A 22,855-nucleotide genomic window follows, 5' to 3' on the forward strand; every position below is an offset into this window, starting at 1 on the left:
AATCACTGAGTACCTCCCAGCGTAGGATTCCACGGCAGCTCCACTTACGGTCTGTGAGGCCTGCCTGACAGCTTCCCAACTGACCTTGGCAGTGTCCCTGCTGACACCCATTGGGATATGCCCTTGTTTGGAACCGCCAGTGCATCATGACAGAGCCAGGACTATAATCTGGGGCTCTCGGTGCTCACTCTGAGCCCCTCCCAGGACTCACCTCCCAGGGGTGAGTGCTGTCGAGGACTAGGGCCAGGCTGAGGAAGGGTGGGTTTGGAATGGCTCTACTTTCCCTGAATCCAGGCACCTAAGGGCCTTGCCCTCTGCCTCTCACTGTTTGCTGGCTGTGTGGGCAGAGAATGTTTTTGTGGCCGTGGATGTAGGTCCAGCCTGTGAAGGGGGAAAGCAAGAGCTTGGGCAGGCTCTGGCCTGGGGAGCAGAAAACCTAGGGCTCCCCTTCTCAGCTGGGACTGGCTGTGGGTGGGAGGAGAGGGCTGTGTGCCATTCCCAGTCTGTCATGCACATGGCGATGGGAGGAAGCGGGGTTGCCTCCAGAGGCAGGAACAGAGGGTCAGGACCTCTGGAGCCAAAGCCTGCAGCCCCGGGGGACAACTCAGGCCTGTCTGGGGGCCTGTGCATCCAGGGCCACACAGCTAGAGCGCAGGCCCATCAGATACGGAAAAATTCCTGGCAGTCATGCTGATGTGGAATTTTCCCCATTCCAGAATCTCCCAGTAATGGCGGGGGCAGTGGGGCTCTGACGCGTCCCAGGCCCCACTGGGTGGCCAGCTGGTTCCTTACTGCCCACAGCTGGGCTGAGGATTCCAGGCAGGCAGGCATTGGTCCTCATCCATGATCTTGCTCCTCTCGGGTGAAGAAGGAAAGGCCAAGCTTGGAAAATGAGACAGGGCCTGGATGGGACACCTGCCTCCTGATTGCCCTGCTCAGCCCTCATTGGCACTCTAGAGAGTGACAGCTGAGACCTCCAGGTGGCAGGACCAGTTGGAGCTCAGTCTCTTGCTTGAGCGCCCCCCACTCCCATGAGTGCCAAAAATGTGTTGTCCCCAGTTGGCACTGACTAGAGCAAGAAGCCATATGATCCATTGGATCCTGAGGGCCCCAGGACCCCCCAACCAAAGTTAAGCAATAGTCCTGCCGCCGCCTTTTTCCCAGAGCCGTGGTTCCCCTCCCCACCACCACCAAGCCTGGGCATCCTCAAGTCTTCTGGGCTGAGGGCTCCGTTGAGCCAGAGGGCCGGCGGCGGGACAATGGCCCCGTTGGCGCGTCCGAGACAAACGGGCCTTGTTGGGCCGGCAGCGGGGGCGCAGCGATGCGCCCCAGCGCGCTGAATGCGGCTTCTGTGCGTCTGGGGCGGGCGCAGAGGGGCCGGGACGGGGCGGGGAGGGGGCCGGCCCGGGGCGGGGAGGGGTCTGGGGTCCGGGGCGTCCATTGGCCCTGGCGCCGGAGGCCGGGCCAGGCTGGCGGCCGCACCTGGCCGGGAGCGGGCGCGGTGCGGCGGCAGCGGCGGCGGGGGCGGGGGCATGGACCAGGCCTGGTGGAGCGGGGGGCCCGGCCGGGTGCGCCCCGCCGCCCAGTGAGCGCCCGGGCGGCGCGGCCCGGGCCGAGCCACCCACGCTGAGGCGGAGGAGGACGGGGACAAGGTACGTCTTGGGCTCTAGCACTCACTGCCAGCTTGAGCCCTGCCTCACTCTACTCCCTGGGGATACCGCCCACTTTACCCTAACCCCCAAACTGGGACCGCGCGCCGGAGGAGGGGAATAGGAGTGCAGCACCGCTGCTCTAGACGCTGGGTACCCCTGCCCACTGCCAGTGGGTGGCCTGGTGGGGGCCAGGGAGGGTGCAGGTTGGTGCCCTCCATGCCCTTGGTTTTTTCCCCTGCCCCCTAACCCCCCTTCCAGGGCTTCTCAGTCCCTGAAGGTGGGATGGGTGGGGCAGAAGGCAGGCTGCTGGGGCTGGGCTGGAGCTGGGAGTGCGTTAATGATTAATATTGGACACAGTGGCCAGAGCCCTAGGGGAGGAGGGGCAGAGATCTCTCCTGTCTCCATCAGCCCTTCCCAGAAAGGGGGTCAGAGCAGGAGCCGGAGACCATAGTAAGGGATGGATCCCCTCTGCTGGGGGAAGGCCCTGACCTGTACCCCAGAGGAAGCAAAGCCACCAAAGAGAGGTTTGGGAGGGTAGGACAAACCCTGGCATCCAGGAGGGGTCCTATAGGAAATCCCACAGTTCCTCTTTCCTAGCCCAGTGCCCAGGAAGGGGGTCCAGCTTGGTCTGCCCTGTTGGTGCCAGGTCAGCATTTTGGTACCAGCACAGAGCACACTACAGACCGAGCCCTTCCCAGTGGGAACTGCCCCGCTCAGCTGCCCAGAGCCAGAGAGGTGATGGGCACGTCTGGCTGCTGTAACCCACACCAGGGGGAAGGAAAGGGAGAGAGGGCAGCAGGCTTGACACCTGATCCCTGGGCTGCTGCAGTGACAGGTGACAGGTGCCATGAGAATCCTCCAGAGGGCAGAGAGGTGTGGAGGACTGTCCATTCCAGTTGAGAAAATCCAACCTCTTCCTTTACTGACGGGGTGACCTGAGACCCAGAGAGGGTGAGGCTTGTCCAGGGCCACACAGGGGGCACAGGAGGGCAGTCCTGGGCCAGAGCAGTCACTGTGTACGCACTGTTCCTTGTCCTGTGAAGGAGGCATTACTACCTATCCCCATTATCCAGAGGGGGATACTGAGGCTCAGGGAGATTCAGTGACTTGTCCAAGGTCACATGGCTCAGAGGTAGCTGAGCTGACTCCAAATCACAGGAGTCTTGCCCTGGCCCCCATTTCAGGACCCCAGCCCAACCCATGACCTCTCTCTGCTCCTTTGGGGTCCTGCCTTCTTGGATCTGCCTGGGCTGCCCCAAACCCTCAGCTCTGGACCCCTCCCCCTCGCCTCCCTGGCTCCCAGCTCCGCCTGACACTTCAGCGGGTGAGCAGGCTGCTACCCAGGGAGCAGAGACAACGAAGCCCTGTTCCCAGCTGCCACCTCAGCCTGCTTTATTCCCTGCTTGCTCAGGCAGAGCCCTTCCTGAAGGAAGCTCCCTGTGGACAGAGAACGCCTGGTCCCCATGCATCCCCTTCCCTTAATGGGTCTGATGCCCTCTTGTCACCCAGCAAGGGAGGAGTGTGTCCCCAACAGCCCCTCCCACTGGGTTCTGAGGGACTGGGTGTGCCACCCAGTGAAAGAGGCAATGATTAACCTGAGAGAATGATGCACAAATGGAATTCTGGGCCTGGCTGCAGGCTCCTGAAGGGCTCCTTGCTTCACTTTGACTGGGTGAGGAATATAGATGAGCCCTTTTAGGGGCTCCACATGACTCCAGGGCAGAGCAGGATGGAGCACAGGTGCCCATGGGGGTCATCAGGCTGGGGACTGCTGGAATCTCCAGGTGAGGGGCGATGGTAGGAGAAAGTGGGGGCCCAGAGGATGCCTGCATTCCCCCCTGCTAGTTCCGGCTCCTTGGATGGGGATAGTGTCCTTCTAGAAGTCTGAACAGACAGAGCCTGCTTCCCCACCAGGTCGGAGCTAGGAGGATCACAATACAATCAGAGGAGCTAACGCTGAGTGTATGAAGGGCTCTGCGTGCCTCACGGCAGGCCTGTGAAAGCGTCATAGTACCTGCCAGTTTTTAGGAAACCAAGGCTCAGAGAGGGGAAGTCACTTGCCCAAGGTCGCCCAGCTGCGGGGTGATGGAGCCAGCATTTGTTACCAGGGGAGTTTCCAGGAGTGGAGAGGTGGGTGTAGGAGCCAGCATTTGTTACCAGGGGAGTTTCCAGGAGTGGAGAGGTGGGTGTAGGTATCTCCAGCATTGTGCATTGCAAGTGTCAGTACCTTTTCACAAACCTTTATATTGTTACATAGTTTTAGGCAAATAAGCGCATAACAATCCTTAACAAATATTTCAGGCATGTTATAAGGTACAGAGACTGATATTATCAACTCCTACATACTCAGCTCTGGTGTTCTCAGCATTTTTGGAGCTAATGACAAAGTGATTGACTTCTCGGTGAAGCTGTGACTTGCAACTCCCCAGTTAGTGCTTCTTTAAGGCTACTCAAATCTCCCCTCAGGAAGCCAGGTGATTTACCCAGACAAGGCAACGGAGCAGGAAGAGCTGTGGCCTTGCTCCTCATTTTGGCTTTGCTGCGTAGGCCTTCTACAAGTTACTGAGCCTTAGTTTCCCCACACATCACATTGGGCTAGCAGAGGAGACTGGGAGTGTCTGTCAAGGTCACAGGCGTGGATGCCCTTTGTTTTTTGTGTTTTTGAGACGGAGTCTTGCTCTGTCGCTCAGGCTGGAGTGCAGAGGCACCATCTCGTCTCACTGCAAGCTCTGCCTCCTGGGTTCACGCCATTCTCCTGCCTCAGCCTCCCGAGTAGCTGGGACTACATGCACCCTCCACCATGCCTGGCTAATTGTTTTGTATTTTTAGTAGAGACGGGGTTTCACCATGTTAGCCAGGATGGTCTCGATCTCCTGACCTCGTGATCTGCCCGCCTCGGCCTCCCAAAGTGCTGGCATTACAGGCGTGAGCCACCATGCCCGGCTGTGGATGCCCTTTGAAACAGCAGAGAGGTGACCTTGCAAGATCAATAAGTGCTTTCTGAATCATCAAAGAACATTAGCCTCTCTCAACTGCCGGGCCGGCTACCACCTGCATCCACCCCTGCAGCCTAGGGAGCAGCAGGGGTCAGATGTCAGGGCTGACATTTTGGAAGTGGTCCTCCGAGCCAGCGAGTTGGGATCCAGCTGAAATGCTCCAATGGGTGGTCTTCCACCTCTCTGCTCCAGCACCCCATTCTAGAGGGGCTCAGATTGAGGAAGCTTCTGGATGCTTGCAAGTCACTTCCCCAGTACCCCTGGATGGAGCGTTAACCTATCCCATCTGCCCCTTCTGCTGTGCCACCCACACTTCCCAGCTCCTTCTCGGTCCCAGGCCCCTATTGCCCCTTCCGCACTTGGTGCACTGAGGTTCAGAGAGGGCAGAGTGTCTGCCTCGGTCACACAGTGAGGAGAAGTGGGACTCATCTTCCTCCAGGCGGGCTGCAGATTTTCAAAGTGGAAATATCTTTATTTATCTTTCCAAAGTAATATAAGCTCTTTTGTAGAGAGTGTGCACGTGTGTGTGTGTGTGTATGTGTGTGTGAGATCACAGAATCAAAATATGTTCCAGAAAGTATATGGGCTTACTCCCCAGGGAACTACAATTTATAACTGGGTATCTTTTCAGACCCTTATACACGTGTACGAATGTACAGCTTTTCTCTACATGAATAAGTTTATTCCATATACAGTGCTTTCCGGGCTTAATATTAGGCAACTCTTTTTTTTCTTTTCTTTTTTTTTTTTTTTTGAGATGGAGTTTCGCTCTTGTTGCCCAGGCTGGAGTGCAATGGCGTGATACTGGCTCACTGCAACCTCCACCTTCTGGGTTCAAACGATTCTCCTGCCTCAGCCTGGGATTAAAGGCATGCGCCACCACGCTGAGCTAATTTTTGTATTTTTAGTAGAGATGGGGTTTCTCCATGTTTGTCAAGCTGGTCTCAAACTCCCGACCTCAGGTGATCCACCCGCCTTGGCCTCCCAAAGTGCTGGGATTACAGGTGTTAGCCACCGCACCCAGCCAGGCAACTCTTTTTTAACCTCCCTGAGCCTCAGTTTCCTCATCTCTAAATGGGGGTAAAGGCTCTGTGAGCACTGGAGGAAATTATACTGCAGTGGCCACTTTTATATGCCCATCTCAGATTGATTGTTAGATTATCTTTGAACCATATTCCTGCAGGTGGATTGCTGGGTCTGAGAACAGGCACGCTCAGAACTGTAATAGCTGCTGTCAAATCTGCACTTCGAACACCATAAGGAGAGTTGTTTTGCTCCACTCTTAAAAGCTCCTTCCATATCCCCATGGGATTCCCCTCCAGCTACAGAAAGCAGCCCTGGAATACCCTCACCCCACCACCTTCTTGGCCAGAGCCCTGTTCCTTTATGTGCATATGAGCAAACAGCACGGATGTGCCTCAGTTGGTGAATGGCTTTTGTTTCTTGGGGTTTGTTTTTTTAAGATGGGGTCTCGCTCTGTTGCCCAGGCTTGGAGTGCAGTGGTACGTTCATACCTCACTGTAACCTCAAACTCCTGGGTTCGCGGGGTCCTCTTGCCTCAGCCTCCTGAGTAGCTGGGGCTACAGGTGTGCACCACCACACTGGGCTAATTTTTAAATTTTTTACACAGACAGGGTCTCACTATGTTGCCCAGGCTGGTCTCAAGCTCCTGGGCTCAAGCAATCTGCCTGTCTTGGCCTCCCCAAAATGCTGGATGGCGCATGCCACCATGCCCAGCTGGGGAATGGTTTATGGGGGAATAGCAGTGCTGCAGACTCTGATACAGCCCTAGCTGCCCTCTTTTATCTCGTTAGGGAGCTCTTCTTCACCCTGCTCCGTAAGTACAGGCTCCCTGTCCTTCCTCACCCTTCCTTTGTTGACTCTAGTTACTCCTATGGCCTCAATTTCCACTTCTGTGCCCAGCTCCCCACCTACCTCTTCCCCTCCCCCAAGACCCCACTCTTTGCTCCTACAGATCTTTAGACATTCTATGATCATGCCAAGCATCCCTCAGACTCAGTGTGTTCTAAACAGAACCTGACACCACGTGCTTCACCCCAGCATTCAACCTGGCCCTCTCAGCCTCCCCGACTCAGGCACTAGTTCCACCTCCAGCCAGCAGTCACCCAACAGCAACTCTTCCCTCCCCTCCTCCACACCCTGCCACCAACAGAATGCTGCCTTTGCATGGTCTCCAGACAGCTCCGGTACTTCCCCAGCCTTCTCCTTGTTCCACGTCACACCTGCACAGCTGTAACAACTACTGTGGAGGTCAACCTGCTCCTCCCTCTCCTTCCCCATCCCTACAGTTCATTTCTTACCCAGTAGCCCATAGGAATCCCATCTGCTCACTCCTCTGCTGAAGACCCTCCCATGGGTCTCTCCCTGCAGCCCACAGGATCCAGGCAAGACTCAGTAGCATGCTTCCTGAAAGCCCTGCAGCCCTGCATGTCCTTCTTTTTTTTTTTTTTTTTTTTTAGATGGAGTCTCACTCTGTCGCCCAAGCTGGAGTGCAGTGACATGATCTCTGCTCACTGCAGCCTCCGCCTCCCAGGTTCAAGTGATTCTCCTGCCTCAGCCTCCCGAGTAACTGGGATTACAGCCTCCTGAGTAACTGGGATTAGGCGCCCGCCATCACACCCGGCTAATTTTTGGTACAGACAGGGTTTCACCACGTTGGCCAGGCTGGTCTCGGACTCCTTACCTCAGGTGATCTACCCACCTCGGCCTCCCAAAGTGTTGGGATTACAGGCGTGAGCCACCGCACCTGGCCCCTGCGTGTCCCTCTTAACCCTGCCCTATCTTCTGGCTGTCTCTGTAGTCTCTCCCTTGCCCAGCCAGCCTCTTACACGTACACACACCAGACACTCCAGCCGGTGGAATGTTCGTTTCTCAATTGCCCTGGGCCTTTGCATGTGCTTTTCTCTCTGTGTGGCTCATTCTAGGGTAACAAGCATGTTAGTTAATGCTAGCTGCTGTAACAGACAAACCTGAAGTCCTAGAAGGCTTAATGCAGTTCTTGTTTTCTTGAAATCCAGTCAGTGTCTGGTGGGTAGAGATGCAAAGGCCTAGGCTCCTCCCAACTCCACCCACGCGCGGATCCTTGGATACCGCCCCATTCATCCAGTAAATGGGAAAGGAGACCACAGAAAAGGTCCACCCACTTAACCTCATCAGCTGGCATTCTGTTCACATCTCACTGGCCAGGACCCAGTTACGTGATGACACTGAACTGCAAGGGCGCATGGGAAATGTAGTCTAGCCATGTGGCCGTAGAGAAAAGGGAACTGTCTTTGGAAATTGGAGACCACACAACAGCTTCTGCCACCAGAGGCCCCTACCCCAATAGGCCTTCCCAATGCCGCTGTCCCCTCCCCAAGGCTGGATCAGGTGTTTTCTCTGTGTTTCTGCAAGCCCCAAACAATCCGTTGTCCATCACTGCCCTCGCCTCGCAGCTGTGTGTTCCTCTGTCTCCCCAGTTAGGACTGTGAGCCCCGAGCTCTCTGCACGGGGTTATTCTGAACTCTAGTGCTGGAATGCAGGTGCCCAGTAAACACCTGTGGGATGGATCAATTTAAAACTATCATGGGCCGGGAGCGCTGGCTCACGCCTGTAATCCCAGCACTTTGGGAGGCCAAGGCAGGTGGATCACTTGAGGTCAGGAGTTTGAGACCAGCCTGCCCAAGGTGGTGAAACCCTGTCTCTACTAAAAATACAAAATTAGCCAAGTGTGGTGGCAGGTGCCTATAATCCCAGCTACTTGGAAGGCTGAGGCAGGAGAATTGCTTGAACCCAGGGGGCGGAGGTTGCAGTGGGCCAAGATCGCCCCATTGCACTTCAGCATGGGTGACAAAAGTGAGACTCTGTCTCAAAAAAAAAAAAAAAAAAAAAAAAGAAAGAAAGAAAGAAAAAACTATCATGGCCGCTAGGTGTCCACAATTTATTGATAGGTGGGGAAAAAAGCAAGTTAACAAAATATGTCCCCCAAAGAAGCAGGTGCATCTGGGCTCCATGTCTTACACCTGTAATCCCAGCACCTGGGGAGGCTGAGGTGGGAGGCTCACTTGAGCCCAGGAGTTCAAGACCAGCCTGGACAACATAGCAAGACCTCATCTTTACAAAAAATCAAAATACAAAAATTAGCCAGGTGTGGTGGTGCATACCTGTAGTCCCAGCTGCCTGGGAGGCTGAGGTGGAAGGGTCTCTTGAGCCCAGGAGTTTGAGGCTGCAGTGAGTCATGATCATGCCACTGCACTCCAGCCTGGGTGACAGAACAAGACCTTGTGTCAAAAAAACAAAAACAGTTTCCATTCCATCGTCTATATATATATATGACCAGAAATCCTGTGATGGTGATGACCTCTGGGGTTGGGCTTCTTTTAATCATCTTCTTTATACTCTTCTGTATTGTTTGAATTTTTTTTCAGTATGCTGCTTTCATCATTGAAAAAGTTTTTGCTGGGCACCGTGGTGCACACCTGTAATCCCAGCTACTTGGGTGGCTGAGGCAGGAGAATTGCTTGAACCCAGGGAGCAGAGGTTGCAGTGAGCCAAGATCTTGACACTGCACTCCAGCCTGGGCAAAAGAGTGAGACTCTATCTCCAAAAAAAAAGAAAAAAAAATTTTCCTGGGGGTGGGGGTGGAGAACCAGCCAAAGATGTTGTCATTGGCTGGGCGCGGTGGCTCACGCCTGTAATCCCAGCACTTTGGGAGGCTGAGGTGGGTGGATCACGAGGTCAGGAGATCAAGACCATCCCGACTAACACAGTGAAACACTGTGTCTACTAAAAATACAAAAAATTAGCCAGGCGAGGTGGCAGGTGCCTATAGTACCAGCTACTCGGGAGGCTGAGGCAGGAGAATGGCGTGAACCTGGGAGGCGGAGCTTGCAGTGAGCTGAGATCACGGCACTGCACTCCAGCCTGCGTGACAGAGCAAGACTCTGTCTCAATTAAAAAAAAAAAGAAAGATGTTGTCATCAATACTCTGGGAAGAGACTTCTCTGGCAGGGCTGGAAGCACAGGTCTACCATCAGGGCTCCCTACTCTGGAAATCTTTGCTTCCCTTGGCTAGTTGCTCTCCTCCTCACCAACAATCTCACCTCTTGTTCAAGAGCCTGCACTTCACTCTCACCTAGATGAGGTTCTCACCCCTCTATAAAATGGAGATGATAACAGGAGCTCCCCAGAGAGGATTATGAGGCTGCAGATGCGTGACAGGTCCCAAGCTCAGAAGTGGACCCTGTTGGGTTCAGAGTCCACTCTAATAAACTACAGCCCCTGCAGTTTGATGCCAGCTCCACCCTGACTCTCCCTTGGAAAGCTGTCTTCAAGCCAGCTCAGCTCAAAAGGCAGAAGGTCAACGGAATGTTAGCCTAGATAAAACAACGCCATACCATGTCCCAAACCTGATTCCAGCACCTAGAGAGAAGGTGACTCCGGACCTGCCTTGTGGCACTTTAAGCCCTGGTATTTCGTGGGTGCCTGGGGGCTGCTCCCAGACTGGTGAGGCTTTGAGGGAAAGGGGGACTCAGAGCAAGTGAGGATGCCTGCTGTTCCCTGGGAGAGGCTGGCAGCTGCTTAACCTATGGAAGTGCTTAGTGTGGGATGAATGACTGTCACAATAATGATCATTATTAATTGATGGTGGCACCTGGGTCCCTAAATGGTGCCACCTGCCTGGTCTGTGATGAGGTTCTAGGCAGCAGTGCTGAAGGGAGGATGGTGGAGGCATTTCTGGGCACAAGGAGACCTCTGTCCATGGACAAAGCTGAGACAACTGACCTGAACCTAAGATTCAAGTGCCTAAACTGAGTCTTAGGATTCCTGGGGCTTAGGGCCGGGGCACCTAGAACTGCCTCTTCCCGCCAAGGCCTTGGGGAGGATCTGCATCTCCAGTCAGCCCAAGTCCTGCAGAGCTGGTCGACTGTCTGTGTATCACCATTCCTCACCCAGGTATAGAGGCAGGACACGCTCTTTGATGTAAGATTTAGAGCTCAGGAAGTGAAACCTTGCCAGACTCATCTGAGCCCCGGTCAGATGCTCTGCCTCCTGGAAGCCTTCCAGGCTGAGTTAGTTGTTCATTCTGGGTTCCCACAGATTTTGGATAAACCTTGGTCTCTGGTTGTGTCTCAGCATCTTTAAGCCCTGGAGTGTGGCAAGTCTGCATATGTACTCTGGCTTTGTCTGCTCTCTGATAGCTGGGTGACCTTGGGCAGGTGACATTACCTCTCTGAGCTTTGGTTTCTTTACCAGGAGGGTAGAATAATAGAGGTGCTTGGTGCATCAGCTGTGAGACTTAAATGAAATGCAGCAGGTGGAGCAATTAGCCCTCTTGCACCCCAGCCCACCTGCATCTCCCTGTGCCTCAGTCAGCCTTAGAGCCTGTTCTGGGCTCTGTGCAGGCTTCTGCGGTTGCTGTGTCCTTGGCCCAAGGATACCTAGAATCTTTCTGTGCCCTTGGATGAAAGAGCTGCTTGCTTGTTGGGGTCCAGAGAGAGGTGAGGACCGGCCAGGGCTGTCCAGTGGGGGCAGAGGGCCAGGGCAACACCTGCAGGGTACCAGGGTGTGCCACCTGCTATCCCCAGGAAGCAAACTCATGAATATTCATACCACTGGATGGGAGGGAGCCAGCCAGCTTGCTGCTGGGTGTCATTGGAGCATTCCTGTCTCCCAGTGACCGCAGAGACAGCCTGGGAGTTGGACGTGGCTCAGGCAGTGAGTGGAAAGGGGCAGCCAGCCACAGCCCGAGGTGAGTGTGTCTCTTATTCTCCACCACAGGGGTCACAGGGAAAGTAGGATACCCGGATACCTGCCTGGTGGTGACGCTCTAAGCCAGAAGGTTTACCATCCCAGGCTGGGTTTCCCTGTGTGCATGATGTGGGGGAAGAAGTCCTGTTTCTCCTTCATTCCCTGGAGGGTGTCAGTTCAGCTAAACAGGAGGATGGCCGGGCCTGGCCTGCTGCCAGCTCTCTGCACTGATGCAGGCCAATGTGATGGGCATAATCTAGAAGGGCAGGAGTAGATGGGGTGGGCTGGTGATAGGGGGACTGTCCATCCTGAGTGCCTGCAGTTGTCACTACTATGGGTGGAGGAGGTGGGAGACCCAGGTTCTAGTCCCGTCTCTGCTGCTGCTGTGCTGTGTAACCCTGAAGGTGTCCTTGCCCTCTCTGAGGTTCAGCCTTCCTGCCTCTTTGTCTTCTGGCCTTGAGGCTAGGAGGCTCTGGCTGCATTGAGATCATTCCTGGACTTGGGACCCTCAGCTTCCTGCAAGCCTCCATTGTGGGTCAGTGGGCACACATTTTGGTGGGGCTGTGGCTGGGACCCTGGGAACGTATCGATGATGATGATGATGACAATGATGGCAGGCCCCGCTCAGTGACTCTCTGCTCTGCACCAGCCCCGGGCTGGGTTCTTTTCTTGTGGAATGCAGAGGATCTGCACAGCACCCTGTGATGGAGGCTCAACTAGTACAGGTTGAGTATCCCTTATCTGAAATGCTTGGGACCAGAAGTGTTTCGGATTTCAGATTTTTCAGATTTTGGAAGATATGCGTATATATAATGAGATATCCTGGAGATGGAACCCAAGTCTAAACATTTTTGTTTAGAAAGAATTGATGTTTCTTTCTTTCTGGTTGATTTTATTGTTTAAACTTTTTTTTTTTTTTTTTTTTTTTTTTTTTGAGATGGAGTCTCACTCTGTTGCCCAGGCTGGAGTGCAGTGGTGTGATTTCGGCTCACTGCAAGTTCTGCCTCCCGGGTTCATGCTCCTGCCTCAGCCTCCCTAGTAGCTGGGACTACAGGCTCCCACCACCATGCCCAGCTAAATTTTTTTGTGTATTTTTAGTAGAGATGGGGTTTCACTGTCTTAGCCAGGATGGTCTCGATCTCCTGACCTCATGATCCACTCACCTCAGCCTCCCAAAGTGCTGGGATTACAGGCGTGAGCCACCGTGCCCAGCCTAATTTTAATGTTTTTGAGACAGGGTCTTGCTCTGTGGCCCAGGCTGGAGTTCAGTGGCACGATCATGACTCACTGCAGCCTCAACCTCCCAAGTTCAGGTGATCTTTCTGCCTCAGCCTCCCCAGTAACTGGGACTACAGGCATGCACCACCATGCCTGGCTAATTTTTGTATTTTTTGTAGAGATGGGGTCTTGCCATGTTGGTCAGGCTGGCCTCAAACTCCTGAGCTCAAGCGATCCTCCTGCCTCTGTCTTTCAAAGTGTTGGAATTACAGGCATGAGCCACCACGCCCCACCTTCATGTATGTTTCTTATACACGTAGCCTCAAGGTAGTTTTATTTTTCCCTTGAGGACACTAAATAAACTGTGTGTTGTGCACCTGGGTTTTGACTGAGACCTGTCATGTGAGGTCAAGTATGGAATTTTCCACTTGTGGTGTCATGTAGGCATTCACAAAGTTTTGTATTTAGGGACATCTCAGATTTCAGATTTTGGATTTTTATTTTTATTATTTATTTATTTATTTTTGAGACAGAGTCTTGCTCTGTCGCCCAGGCTGGAGTGCAATGGCGCAATCTCAGCTCATTGCAACCTCTGCCTCCCGGGTTCAAGCAATTCTCCTGCCTCAGCCTCCCAAGTAGCTGGGATTACAGGTGCACACCACCAGGTCCGGCTAATTTTTTGTATCTTTAGTAGAGACGGCGTTTCAGCATGTTGGCCAGGCTGGTCTTGAACTCCTTACCTCATGATATGCCTGTCTCGGCCTCCCAAAGTGCTGGGATTACAGACATGAACCACTGCGCCCGGCCCATGGGGGCTTTTACATGCATGTGCCTCACATGTATTACTCTCGTCTGTAGGTCTCCTACACAGGATCTCTCCTGTGTCTCAGTGAGGTGTTGTCTGCCTGGACCATGTCCTCATCCACATTCTCTGCACAGGCTCTATAGCCCTGCCCACATTCTGCCCTGAGAGCCATGGGAAGTCATTCATCACACATTCACCAGGTGCCAGGCTCGGGGAGCTCAGGGATGAGTCACCAGTAGGCTTGCCTGTAGCGGGGCACGGAAGGGACCTCTCCTCTGGCACGCCAATGAACCAAGGCTGGGTCTGGGTCAATGGTGATGATAATAATGAATATGTGTTGATCACCTCCTGGGTACGTGCATTGTCTCAGTCTCATAGCCTGAGAGCAAGGCATGGTGGCTTATGCCCAGCACTTTGGGAGGTGGAGGTGGGGGAATCACTTGAGGCCAGGAACTCAAGATCAGCCTGCAACATAGGGAGAGCCCCCATCTCTACAAAAAATTAAAAACTTAGCTAGGCATGGTGGTGACCTGGGCGTGGGTGGTATGCACTTGAGAGGCCGAGGCAGGAAATTCACTTGAGGCCAGGTGTTCGAGACCAGCCTGGGCAGTACAGTGAGACCCCCCCCATCTCTAAAAAAAAAAAAATGTTTTTAAAGTATCCAGGCATGGTGGTGCATGCCTATAGTCTTAGCTACTCAGGAGGCCGAGGCAAGAGGATCCACTGAGCCCAGGAGTTCAAGGCTACAGTGAGCTATGATCACGCCACTTCACTTCAGCCTGGGTGATAGAGCAAGATCCTGTCTTTTTAAAAAATTAATCTCATAGCCTGGTGACCGTTCTCCCTCAAGCCAGGCTCCTGGCTGTCAGCTAGCTCCTCTCCCGACCTCAGTCTGTTCAGGGGCTCTGCCTGTGATTACAGAGGGCTCTGTGTGCCTTGATCTTGCTGGTGTGCGTCCATGCACACATGAAGAGACTGAGGCTCAGGGAGGGTGAGGTACATAGTTTCACACCTAAGTTAACAGTGGCCAGGCAGGAAGGGCACAACCAGACTTGGACCCCTCAGGTGGCTGGCACAGGAGGGACCAGACACCAGGGTCCCCTCTGCTTCCCCTCCCCTTATCCTGGCTGCAGGCTCAGCCCACAGAGAGCAGACCCTGCTGTGCTCCTTGGACAGAGCTTCCTGTCCACCCCCACATCCCCCACTTTCTGTGATGCAACTTTCCCTCCTTCCTTCCCCTGGGCTTGGGACAGGGCTTAGGAAACACCAGGCAGGGACTGCCATGGACAAAGCAGGAAGTGGAACATTGGAGGTCTATAGACCTGGGCTCTAATTCTGGCCCTGCCCCGCCTTTGCTGAATGACCCTGGGCAAGTTATGTCACCTCCTGGAACCTCACCTTTCCCATCTACCAAATGGGGGTGACAGCAGTGTGTCGGGGGGTGGAGTGGTATCCACTAAGTGGTTGCTGAGTAGGGTCAGTTAGATGCTCTGAAGAGGCAGGCCCCTGCCCTGGGCCTGGCTCCTAACACGGGCTCAAAAGTAAAACTAGGAGGGATGGCCCAAGGTTCAGCAGCAGGCAGCACCCAGCACGTGTGGCAGGGACCTGGCAAGCTTTGAGAAATAGCAAATGGGGGCTGGGCTCAGCGGCTCACACCTGTAATCCCAACACTTTGGAAGGCCGAGGTGGGTGGATCACTTGAAGTCGGGAGTTTGAGACCAGCCTGGCCAACATGGTGAAACCCTGTCTCTACTAAAATGCAAAAATTACTTGAGTGTGGTGGCGTGCAGCTGTAATCCCAGCTATTCGAGAGGCTGAGGCAGGAGAATCACTTGAACCCAGGAGGCGGAGGTTGTAATGAGCTGAGATTGTACCACTGCACTCCAGGCTGGGCAACATAGGGAGATTCCGTCTCAAAAACAAACAAACAAAAGAGCAAATGGGAGAATGAAATGAGGGAGTGAATGAGTGAACCAATAATGGTGTGGGGGGGTGGAGGAACTGTCCTGGGCGGGGCCAGGTGGAGCCTGATTGGCGGGGCAGGGAGGCTGGTCTGCCCCCTGCTGCTGGGCCTGGACCTCGGTGCCTCCAGTAGTGCAGCCTCTCTGATTCCGGAAGGTACCCTGGTGAGTGGGGCTGCCGGGGTGAGTCCTTGGGATTTCCAGAGGGCAAGCCACAGTAATCCTAATCCCTCCTCATCTTAAAGTCAGAGAAACTGAGGCCCAGAGTTTTGGACTATGATCTGGTCCACGACTCGGCCCTGTTTTCTGCTGGGTCGCTGAGAAGTTGGAGGCTGACAGGGGTGCTTGAGGCTGAGGCAGGTTTGTGCTTTGTGGGCGGCCCAGCCCCCACTCCTTTTGGGGTTGAAGGCAGGTCCCCCCGGGCCTCAGGAGGGGTACAGCTAACACTCTAAATGATGACTGTGTGCTGGTTGCTTTGCTTAGGAAATTTCTCCAGAGAGCAGCTAGGGGCGCCTCCAGCTTTCCCATTTTACAGATGAGAAACTGAGGCTCCGTGAGGGCTCTTGGCGTGTCTGAAATCACAGGGCTGGATTGAAACAGGCCTGGGGCCCCTCCATGGCTGGCGGGTTTATTCCGCTTTGCAAGCTTTCTGATTGGTTACTTAAATGTGTTAAGTAACAAATTAACTAACACATTTGTTAAGGTGTTGACAATTAATTGCCTTTTTTTGAGATGGGGCCTCACTCTGGTCACCCAGGCTGAAGTGAAGTGGCATGACCTTGGCTCGCGGTAACCTCTGCCAACCTCTGACCCCCAGGCTCAAGCAATCCTCCCACCTCAGCATAACTTTTCCAGGGCATAGTGTGTGCGACCCTCCCCCAGGGTGGCTGACTGGCTTCTGCCCGCAGGGACAGTGGTGATAAAGCCATGCATGTAGTTATTAGCACATGTGACTTTTCCTGGCCTCGGGAGCCCAGGGCGCAGTGCAGCGTGAGCCAGGACAGGAGTGGAAAGTTCGGGACAAGAGTAGAAAGTTTGGGCACCTGGTTTTGCAGCTAAGGTAAGGTGGGAAGACCCTCCAAGCCGCAGCTCTCTCCTAGACTCCAGTTCCTCAGCCTGAACTGCCCCCGTCACAGTCCACGTCTCAGCCCCCTGCTGATAGGGTTGCCACTCTTAGATCATCCCCCAAAACAAACAAATAACAACAGGCTGGGCACAGTGGCTCTTGCCTGTAATCCCAGCATTTTGGGAGGCTGAGGTGGGAGGATCGCTTGAGTCCAGGAGTTCAATACCAGCCTGGGCATCTCAAAAATAATAATATAAAAAATGTTAAAAAAAATATAAAAATAGGCCAGGCGCAGTGGCTCACACCTGTAACTCCAGCACTTTGGGAGTCCGAGGTGAACAGATCACGAGGTCAGGAGATCAAGACGATCCTGGCCAACATGGTGAAACTCCATCTCTACAGAAAATACAAAAATTAGCTGGGTGTGGTGGCGTGTGCCTGTAATCCCAGCTACTCGGGAGGCTGAGGCAGGAGAATCACTTGAACCAGGGAGTGGGAGGTTGCAGTGAGCCGAGATCACACCACAGCACTCCAGCCTGGTGACAGAGCGAGACTCTGTCTCAAAACAATAAAATAAACGTATAAAAATGAAAAATAAAATAAGGAAATAACAATAACAAAACCTCCAGGACATCTAGTTAAACTTGAAGTTTGAATTTTTTTTTTTTTTTTTTTTTTTTTGAGACAGAGTCTCACTCTGTCGCCCAGGCTGGAGTGCAGTGACACCATCTCAGCTCACTGCAACCTCTACCTCCTGGGTTCAAGCGATTCTTCTGTCTCAGCCTCCTGAGTAACTGGGACTGTAGACGCATGCCACCATGCCCAGCTAATTTTTGCATTTTTAGTAGAGACAGAATTTCACCATATTGGTCAGGCTTGTCTCAAACTCCTGACCTCAGGTGATCCACCCTCCTTGGCCTCCCAAAGTGCTGGGATTACAGGCATGAGCCACCGCACCCAGCCTTGGAATAATTTTTAGTAGAACTATGTCCCATGCAATATTTGGAGTATACTTACACCGTAAAAAATTGTATTCACTGTTTATCTGAAATTTGAATTTAACTGGGCAACCCTACCAGCTGGCTTTGGAAAGGGGGTGGGTGTGTGGGCAGACGCCTGGCCAGCTGTGTGACCTAAGCCTTCTTCCCAGCTGTGAGCCTCAGTTTCTCCATCAGCCACCCCTATAGACTCTAGGGGCACAAGGGCCAGTGAGGAGAGAAGAGCCCTGGCTCTTACTGGGTGCCTCACCTGTACCACTGTGGGATGGGTGGCACAGGGGACAGGTAGGGCTGGCTGTGCCTTCTGAAAGGTGAAGGATTCAGACCTCAGAGAGCCCTTGGCCTTCCCCGTAGACAGCCCTGGCCCAGGCCTGGGGGGCGGGGAGTGTGGCACAGGGCATGGGGAGAGGGTCTTCTTTTCCTTCTTATTTATTGATTTATTTATTTGAGACAGGGTCTCACTGTGTCATCCAGAGCTGGAGTGCAGCGGCACAGTCATGGCTCACTGGAACTCAGGCTCAAGCAATCCTCCTGCCTCAGCCTTCCAAGTAACTAGGACTACAGGCATGTGCCACCACGCCTGGTGAATTTTTTTAAATTTTGTTTTGTAGAGATAGGGTCTCACCATATGCCTAGGCTGGTCTTGAACTCCTGGCTCAAGCACTCCGCCTGCCTCATCCTCCCAAAGTGCTGGGATGACAGGTGTGAGCCACTGTGCCCAGCCTTTTTCCTTTTGCCTTAGAAAAGTGTTTCATAGTTGGGCGCGATGGCTCACATCTGTCATCCCAGTAATTTGGGAGGCCAAGGCGGGCAGATTACTTGAGCCCAGGAGTTCGAGACCAGCCTGGGCAACGTGGCGAAACTGTGTCTCTCCATTTTTAAAAAACTAAAGTATAAAAAAAGGAAATAATTTCATTATCATGCCCTAAAAGGTATAAAAAATAAGATAACTTCAGGATCTGGGAGAATTTGGAGTACAATTGAAGAAGTTTTTAAATATATATTTTTATTAAAAATACAAGAAAAAGAAACAGAAGAAAAAATAACTAAAAATAAGGTAACGAGTGTTAGTTATCTTATTTTTTCTTCTGTTTATTTTTCTTTTATTTCTCATCAACCAGCTTAAAAATTAAAAGGAGTGGAAAGTTTGGGGCCCTGGTTCTGCTACCTGGTTCATTTTAATTTTTAAATTTTAACCTTCTCCCTGCCCCATTCCCCAACCTCTCTTTGAGTTGCTTCACCCACCCTCTCTGTCTGCAACCCTGGGGCTGTCTCTTTCCAGGTGGTTGTCTCTCTTTCTCTCCAGTGTCTCTCTGTCCCTGTCTGGACCCTGCTGGGGGCCACAGAGCAGGCAAAGGCAGGTCTCAGCTGCCAGGCCTGGGCAGCCTTGGGGGCTCCCTGGGGCCAGTTTCCTGACACTTGCCCCACTCTGTGCTGCCCCCGCAGGTGTCTGACATGCTGCCACCGCAGAAGAAGCCCTGGGAGTCCATGGCTAAGGGGCTGGTGCTGGGCGCGCTCTTCACCAGTTTCCTGCTGCTGGTGTACTCCTATGCCGTGCCCCCGCTGCATGCTGGCCTGGCCTCCACGTGAGTGGCCCAGCTGGGCAGATGATGGGTGTAGGTGGGGGAGGGATGGCACCCCACCCATGGGGCCCTGTAATTACCACAGGGCCTGCCCAGTGACCTTGGATAGCCACCCTGCACCCTGCACCATGCTGTGCCAGACAGAAATTCCACTGACGGCAGAGCTCGCCGTGTAACCCTGAGCCTTGGTGTGCCCATCTGTGAAGTGGGGATAAAAACAGAGCCTTTTGGCTGGGCGCGGTGACTCACGCCTGTAATCCCAGCACTTTGGGAGGCCCAGGCAGGCAGATCACCTGAGGTCAGGAGTTCGAGACCAGGCTGACCAACATGATGAAACCCCATCTCTACTAAAAATACAAAAATAAGCTGGGCATGGTGGTGTGTGTCTGTAATCCCAGCTACTTGGGAGGCTGAGGCAGGAGAATTGCTTGAACCCGGAAGGCAGAAGTTGCAGTGAGCCGAGATGGCACCACTGCACTCCAACCTGGGCAACAGAGTAGACTGTCTCAAAACAAAACAAAACAAAACAAAAAAACAACAACAACAAAACAGAGCCTTCCTCATAGGACATGAGAATCAGGTAACACTGTCTGTACAGGGCTTAGATTGGCATCATCTGAGATGCCAATGGAGCCCTGGGGGCGTGACCTGTCCATGGATTCAAATGGGTCCGTCTGACTCCAGGCCCAGCTCCTGAGAACCAGGCTCTCCCGCTTCCTCATGGGCTGCACTGCACAGACCCGGCACAGCCTGTAGCTGGTGCAATACCAGTGCTTGGTGATACTAAGTTGAAACAGAGGAAACTGCAAATTTCTGCAAAACTGACCATTTTTGTCCTATAAAATGGCAATTTCATGTGGCCCAAGCGGCTACTGATTCATGGTACATGTAACACAGTGGCCATGAATGAGGCCTGTGTGCCTCATCTCACAACACTGTGAATAAGGGCCTGTTATTGTACCCATTTCACAGAAGAGGAAACTGAGGCCAGAGAGGCCAAACCACCCGCACAGGCACCCAGCCTGGACTCAGGCTCCACAAGTCCCACTATCCCAGCTCCTTTGCCACCACTGTCCCCAACAATCTCCCTCTCTAGCTACCAGAGTCCTGAGAGTCCCAGCACCCCCCTGAGGCTCTCCCCACCTCTCTCTCCCCAGCAGGACCCCAGAGGCCGCAGCGTCGTGCTCTCCGCCCGTGCTTGAGCCAGAGGCAGCGAACCGCGCAAACGGCTCGCGGGGAGAGTGCCAGCCGCGGCGCAATATCGTGTTTTTGAAGACGCACAAGACGGCCAGCAGCACCCTGCTCAACATCCTGTTCCGCTTCGGCCAGAAGCACCGGCTCAAGTTCGCCTTTCCCAACGGCCGCAACGACTTCGACTACCCGACCTTCTTCGCCCGCAGCCTAGTGCAGGACTACCGGCCCGGGGCCTGCTTCAACATCATTTGCAACCACATGCGCTTCCACTACGACGAGGTGCGCGGCCTGGTGCCGCCCAACGCCATCTTCATCACGGTGCTCCGCGACCCCGCCCGCCTGTTCGAGTCCTCCTTCCACTACTTCGGGCCGGTGGTGCCCCTCACGTGGAAGCTCTCGGGCGGCGACAAGCTGGCCGAGTTCCTGCAAGACCCGGATCGCTACTACGACCCCAACGGCTTCAATGCCCACTACCTCCGAAACCTGCTCTTCTTCGACTTGGGCTATGACAACGGCCTGGACCCTGGCAGCCCGCAGGTGCAGGAGCACATCCTGGAGGTGGAGCGCCGCTTCCACCTGGTGCTCCTTCAGGAGTACTTCGACGAGTCGCTGGTGCTGCTGAAGGACCTGCTGTGCTGGGAGCTGGAGGACGTGCTCTACTTCAAGCTCAACGCCCGCCGCGACTCGCCGGTGCCGCGGCTGTCCGGGGAGATGTACGGGCGCGCCACCGCCTGGAACATGTTGGACGCCCACCTCTACCGCCACTTCAACGCCAGCTTCTGGCGCAAGGTGGAGGCCTTTGGGCAGGAGCGCATGGCCCGCGAGGTGGCAGCCCTGCGCCATGCCAACGAGCGCATGCGGACCATCTGCATCGACGGGGGCCACGCCGTGGACGCCGCCGCCATCCAGGACGAGGCCATGCAGCCCTGGCAGCCGCTGGGCACCAAGTCCATCTTGGGCTACAACCTCAAGAAGAGCATCGGGCAGCGGCACGCGCAGCTCTGCCGGCGCATGCTCACGCCCGAAATCCAGTACCTGATGGACCTCGGCGCCAACCTGTGGGTCACCAAGCTCTGGAAGTTCATTCGCGATTTCCTGCGGTGGTGACGTCCCACCGCCCAGCGGCTTGCCTGCCTGCTCGCTCCCTACGGAGGGGCTGAGCAGGACGCCGCTGGTGCTGGCCGCCCCCAGCCCCCTCCTGGTGCCACCTCGGACCCCGGGGTGAGGGGGGTGCTTCCTGGGGGGACGCAGCCAGCCAAGACTGGGCCCACGCACACAGAGAGGGCCTAACCGATATCAGTATTTAACTAATTATACCGGTTTTTATTAAACCCCTTTCCCTCCCCGAAAAAGAATGTTCTATTTCTGCCTCCCCTTAAAGGGGAGACCTCAGAAGTAAAGGAATTTGATGTTGTGTTTTTGTTAATCAGCCTCAGTGGTGGTGACTTGGGGTGGGGGTTGGCGTGGGGGGAACCACAGTGGTGCCTGGGTGAGTCTGTAGGCAGAGACCAATGGGTGGCAGGGATTTGATGTGTTTTTGCTATGTGCTATAGTCCTATGTGGTTCAGGGACTCCCATGAGCTACCAAGACCTGGAAAAGCGCATGTGTTTGTGTGCATGTGTGTGCACACGTGTGCGTGTGTGCATGTGTGTGTGATCATCCTAAGGAGTACAACAGTTACTCACTCTGACTGTGTGCCCGGCACTAAGCTAAGGGCATTATTTCAACTCATCTTCACCAAAACCCAGCAACCTGGGGACTGTTATTGTCTCATGCTAGAGACAACGAAGGATGCTCAGAGAGGGACAATCACTTCACCAAGATCACACAGCAAGTGGTAGGATTAGAGTAGGGGACTGGGTGTGTAGAGGATGTGGCCAGATCAGAATAGAGAAAGAGAGAGAGGGAGGAAGAGACAGGGAGGTGGCGGGGGTGGGGCCGCTCAGTAGGGCATTGTCAACAAGCCCTGGGCCCAGGCTAAGGGCTTCTTGCACAGACTTCATTAATCCTCAATAACTGAAGTCGTTAAAATTACCGTCCCATTTTACAGATGTGGGAATGGACATTCGGGCAGGAGAAGGGATTTGCCTGAGGTCATGTCACAGGACATATCAGACCAGGGACTCAAACCATCTCCCAGGGACCCCAAACCCTTCCCATCTCCAGTGCCTGTCTCTCCCCTCCTCCACCCTCCCCCTCCATTGCTACTGGTCCCTGGCTTCTAGCCTGCCTCACCCTGTCTCTACCTGCCCCTCCCGCTTCTACCCTCCCATCCCAGGCCGCCTTCCACACCTGCCTGTACTCTGCCCCGACAAAAGCCCTGGGCTTCCCCGCTCCACTATGAGATTCCATTCAATTAATCAAAAAAAAAAAAAAAAAAAAAATTGGTATCCACCAAATCCCTGTTATGTACCCCAGCCCCGAGCTGCTCTGAGCATACAGCAGTCAGCAAGCTAGCCAACTTGTTATTAGTGCCTGCCTGTAATCCCAGCACTTTGGGAGGTTGGGGTGGGCGAATCGAGTGAGCCCAGGAGTTACACCAGGCTCAGCTACATGGCAAAATCCTGTCTCTACAAAAACAAACAAAAATCACCACCAACAAAAAACAAGTTGGTCAATCCCTCCTGGGGC

At 54.0% G+C, this 22,855-nt stretch overlaps 1 protein-coding gene across 4 annotated transcripts; it reads left to right on the top strand.

Moving 5' to 3' along the window:
• The first annotated feature begins 1,466 nt into the window (after positions 1-1,466).
• GAL3ST1 (galactose-3-O-sulfotransferase 1) lies at positions 1,467-21,649 on the top strand. 4 transcript variants are annotated; one of them, XM_021921462.2, is made up of 4 exons: positions 1,568-1,652; positions 11,325-11,399; positions 18,893-19,032; positions 20,190-21,649. In XM_021921462.2, exons 3-4 carry the CDS (start codon positions 18,902-18,904, stop codon positions 21,328-21,330), a joined length of 1,272 nt encoding a protein of 423 aa, XP_021777154.1. In that variant the 5' UTR covers positions 1,568-1,652; positions 11,325-11,399; positions 18,893-18,901; the 3' UTR covers positions 21,331-21,649. The 4 variants fall into 4 exon arrangements, with proteins under 4 accessions (XP_009215366.1, XP_021777154.1, XP_021777155.1 ...); XM_009217102.3 differs by lacking the exon at positions 11,325-11,399 and having other exon boundaries at positions 1,467-1,652; XM_021921463.1 differs by lacking the exon at positions 11,325-11,399 and having other exon boundaries at positions 1,568-3,324.
• Positions 21,650-22,855: the final 1,206 nt, after the last annotated feature.

This window comes from Papio anubis, chromosome 16, assembly GCF_008728515.1.
Source record: "Papio anubis isolate 15944 chromosome 16, Panubis1.0, whole genome shotgun sequence".
NCBI lineage: Eukaryota > Metazoa > Chordata > Mammalia > Primates > Cercopithecidae > Papio > Papio anubis.

What these genes read in the sequence shown, in the direction of transcription:
- GAL3ST1 (XM_031656371.1), top strand. Translation starts at nt 15,386, where the DNA reads ATGAGTGAACCAATAATGGTGTGGGGGGGTGGAGGAACTGTCCTGGGC. An exon ending in TGATTCCGGAAGGTACCCTG is followed by an intron (nt 15,548 to 18,892) that starts GTGAGTGGGGCT and finishes CTGCCCCCGCAG; the next exon opens with GTGTCTGACATGCTGCCACC. An exon ending in CATGCTGGCCTGGCCTCCAC is followed by an intron (nt 19,033 to 20,189) that starts GTGAGTGGCCCA and finishes TCTCCCCAGCAG; the next exon opens with GACCCCAGAGGCCGCAGCGT.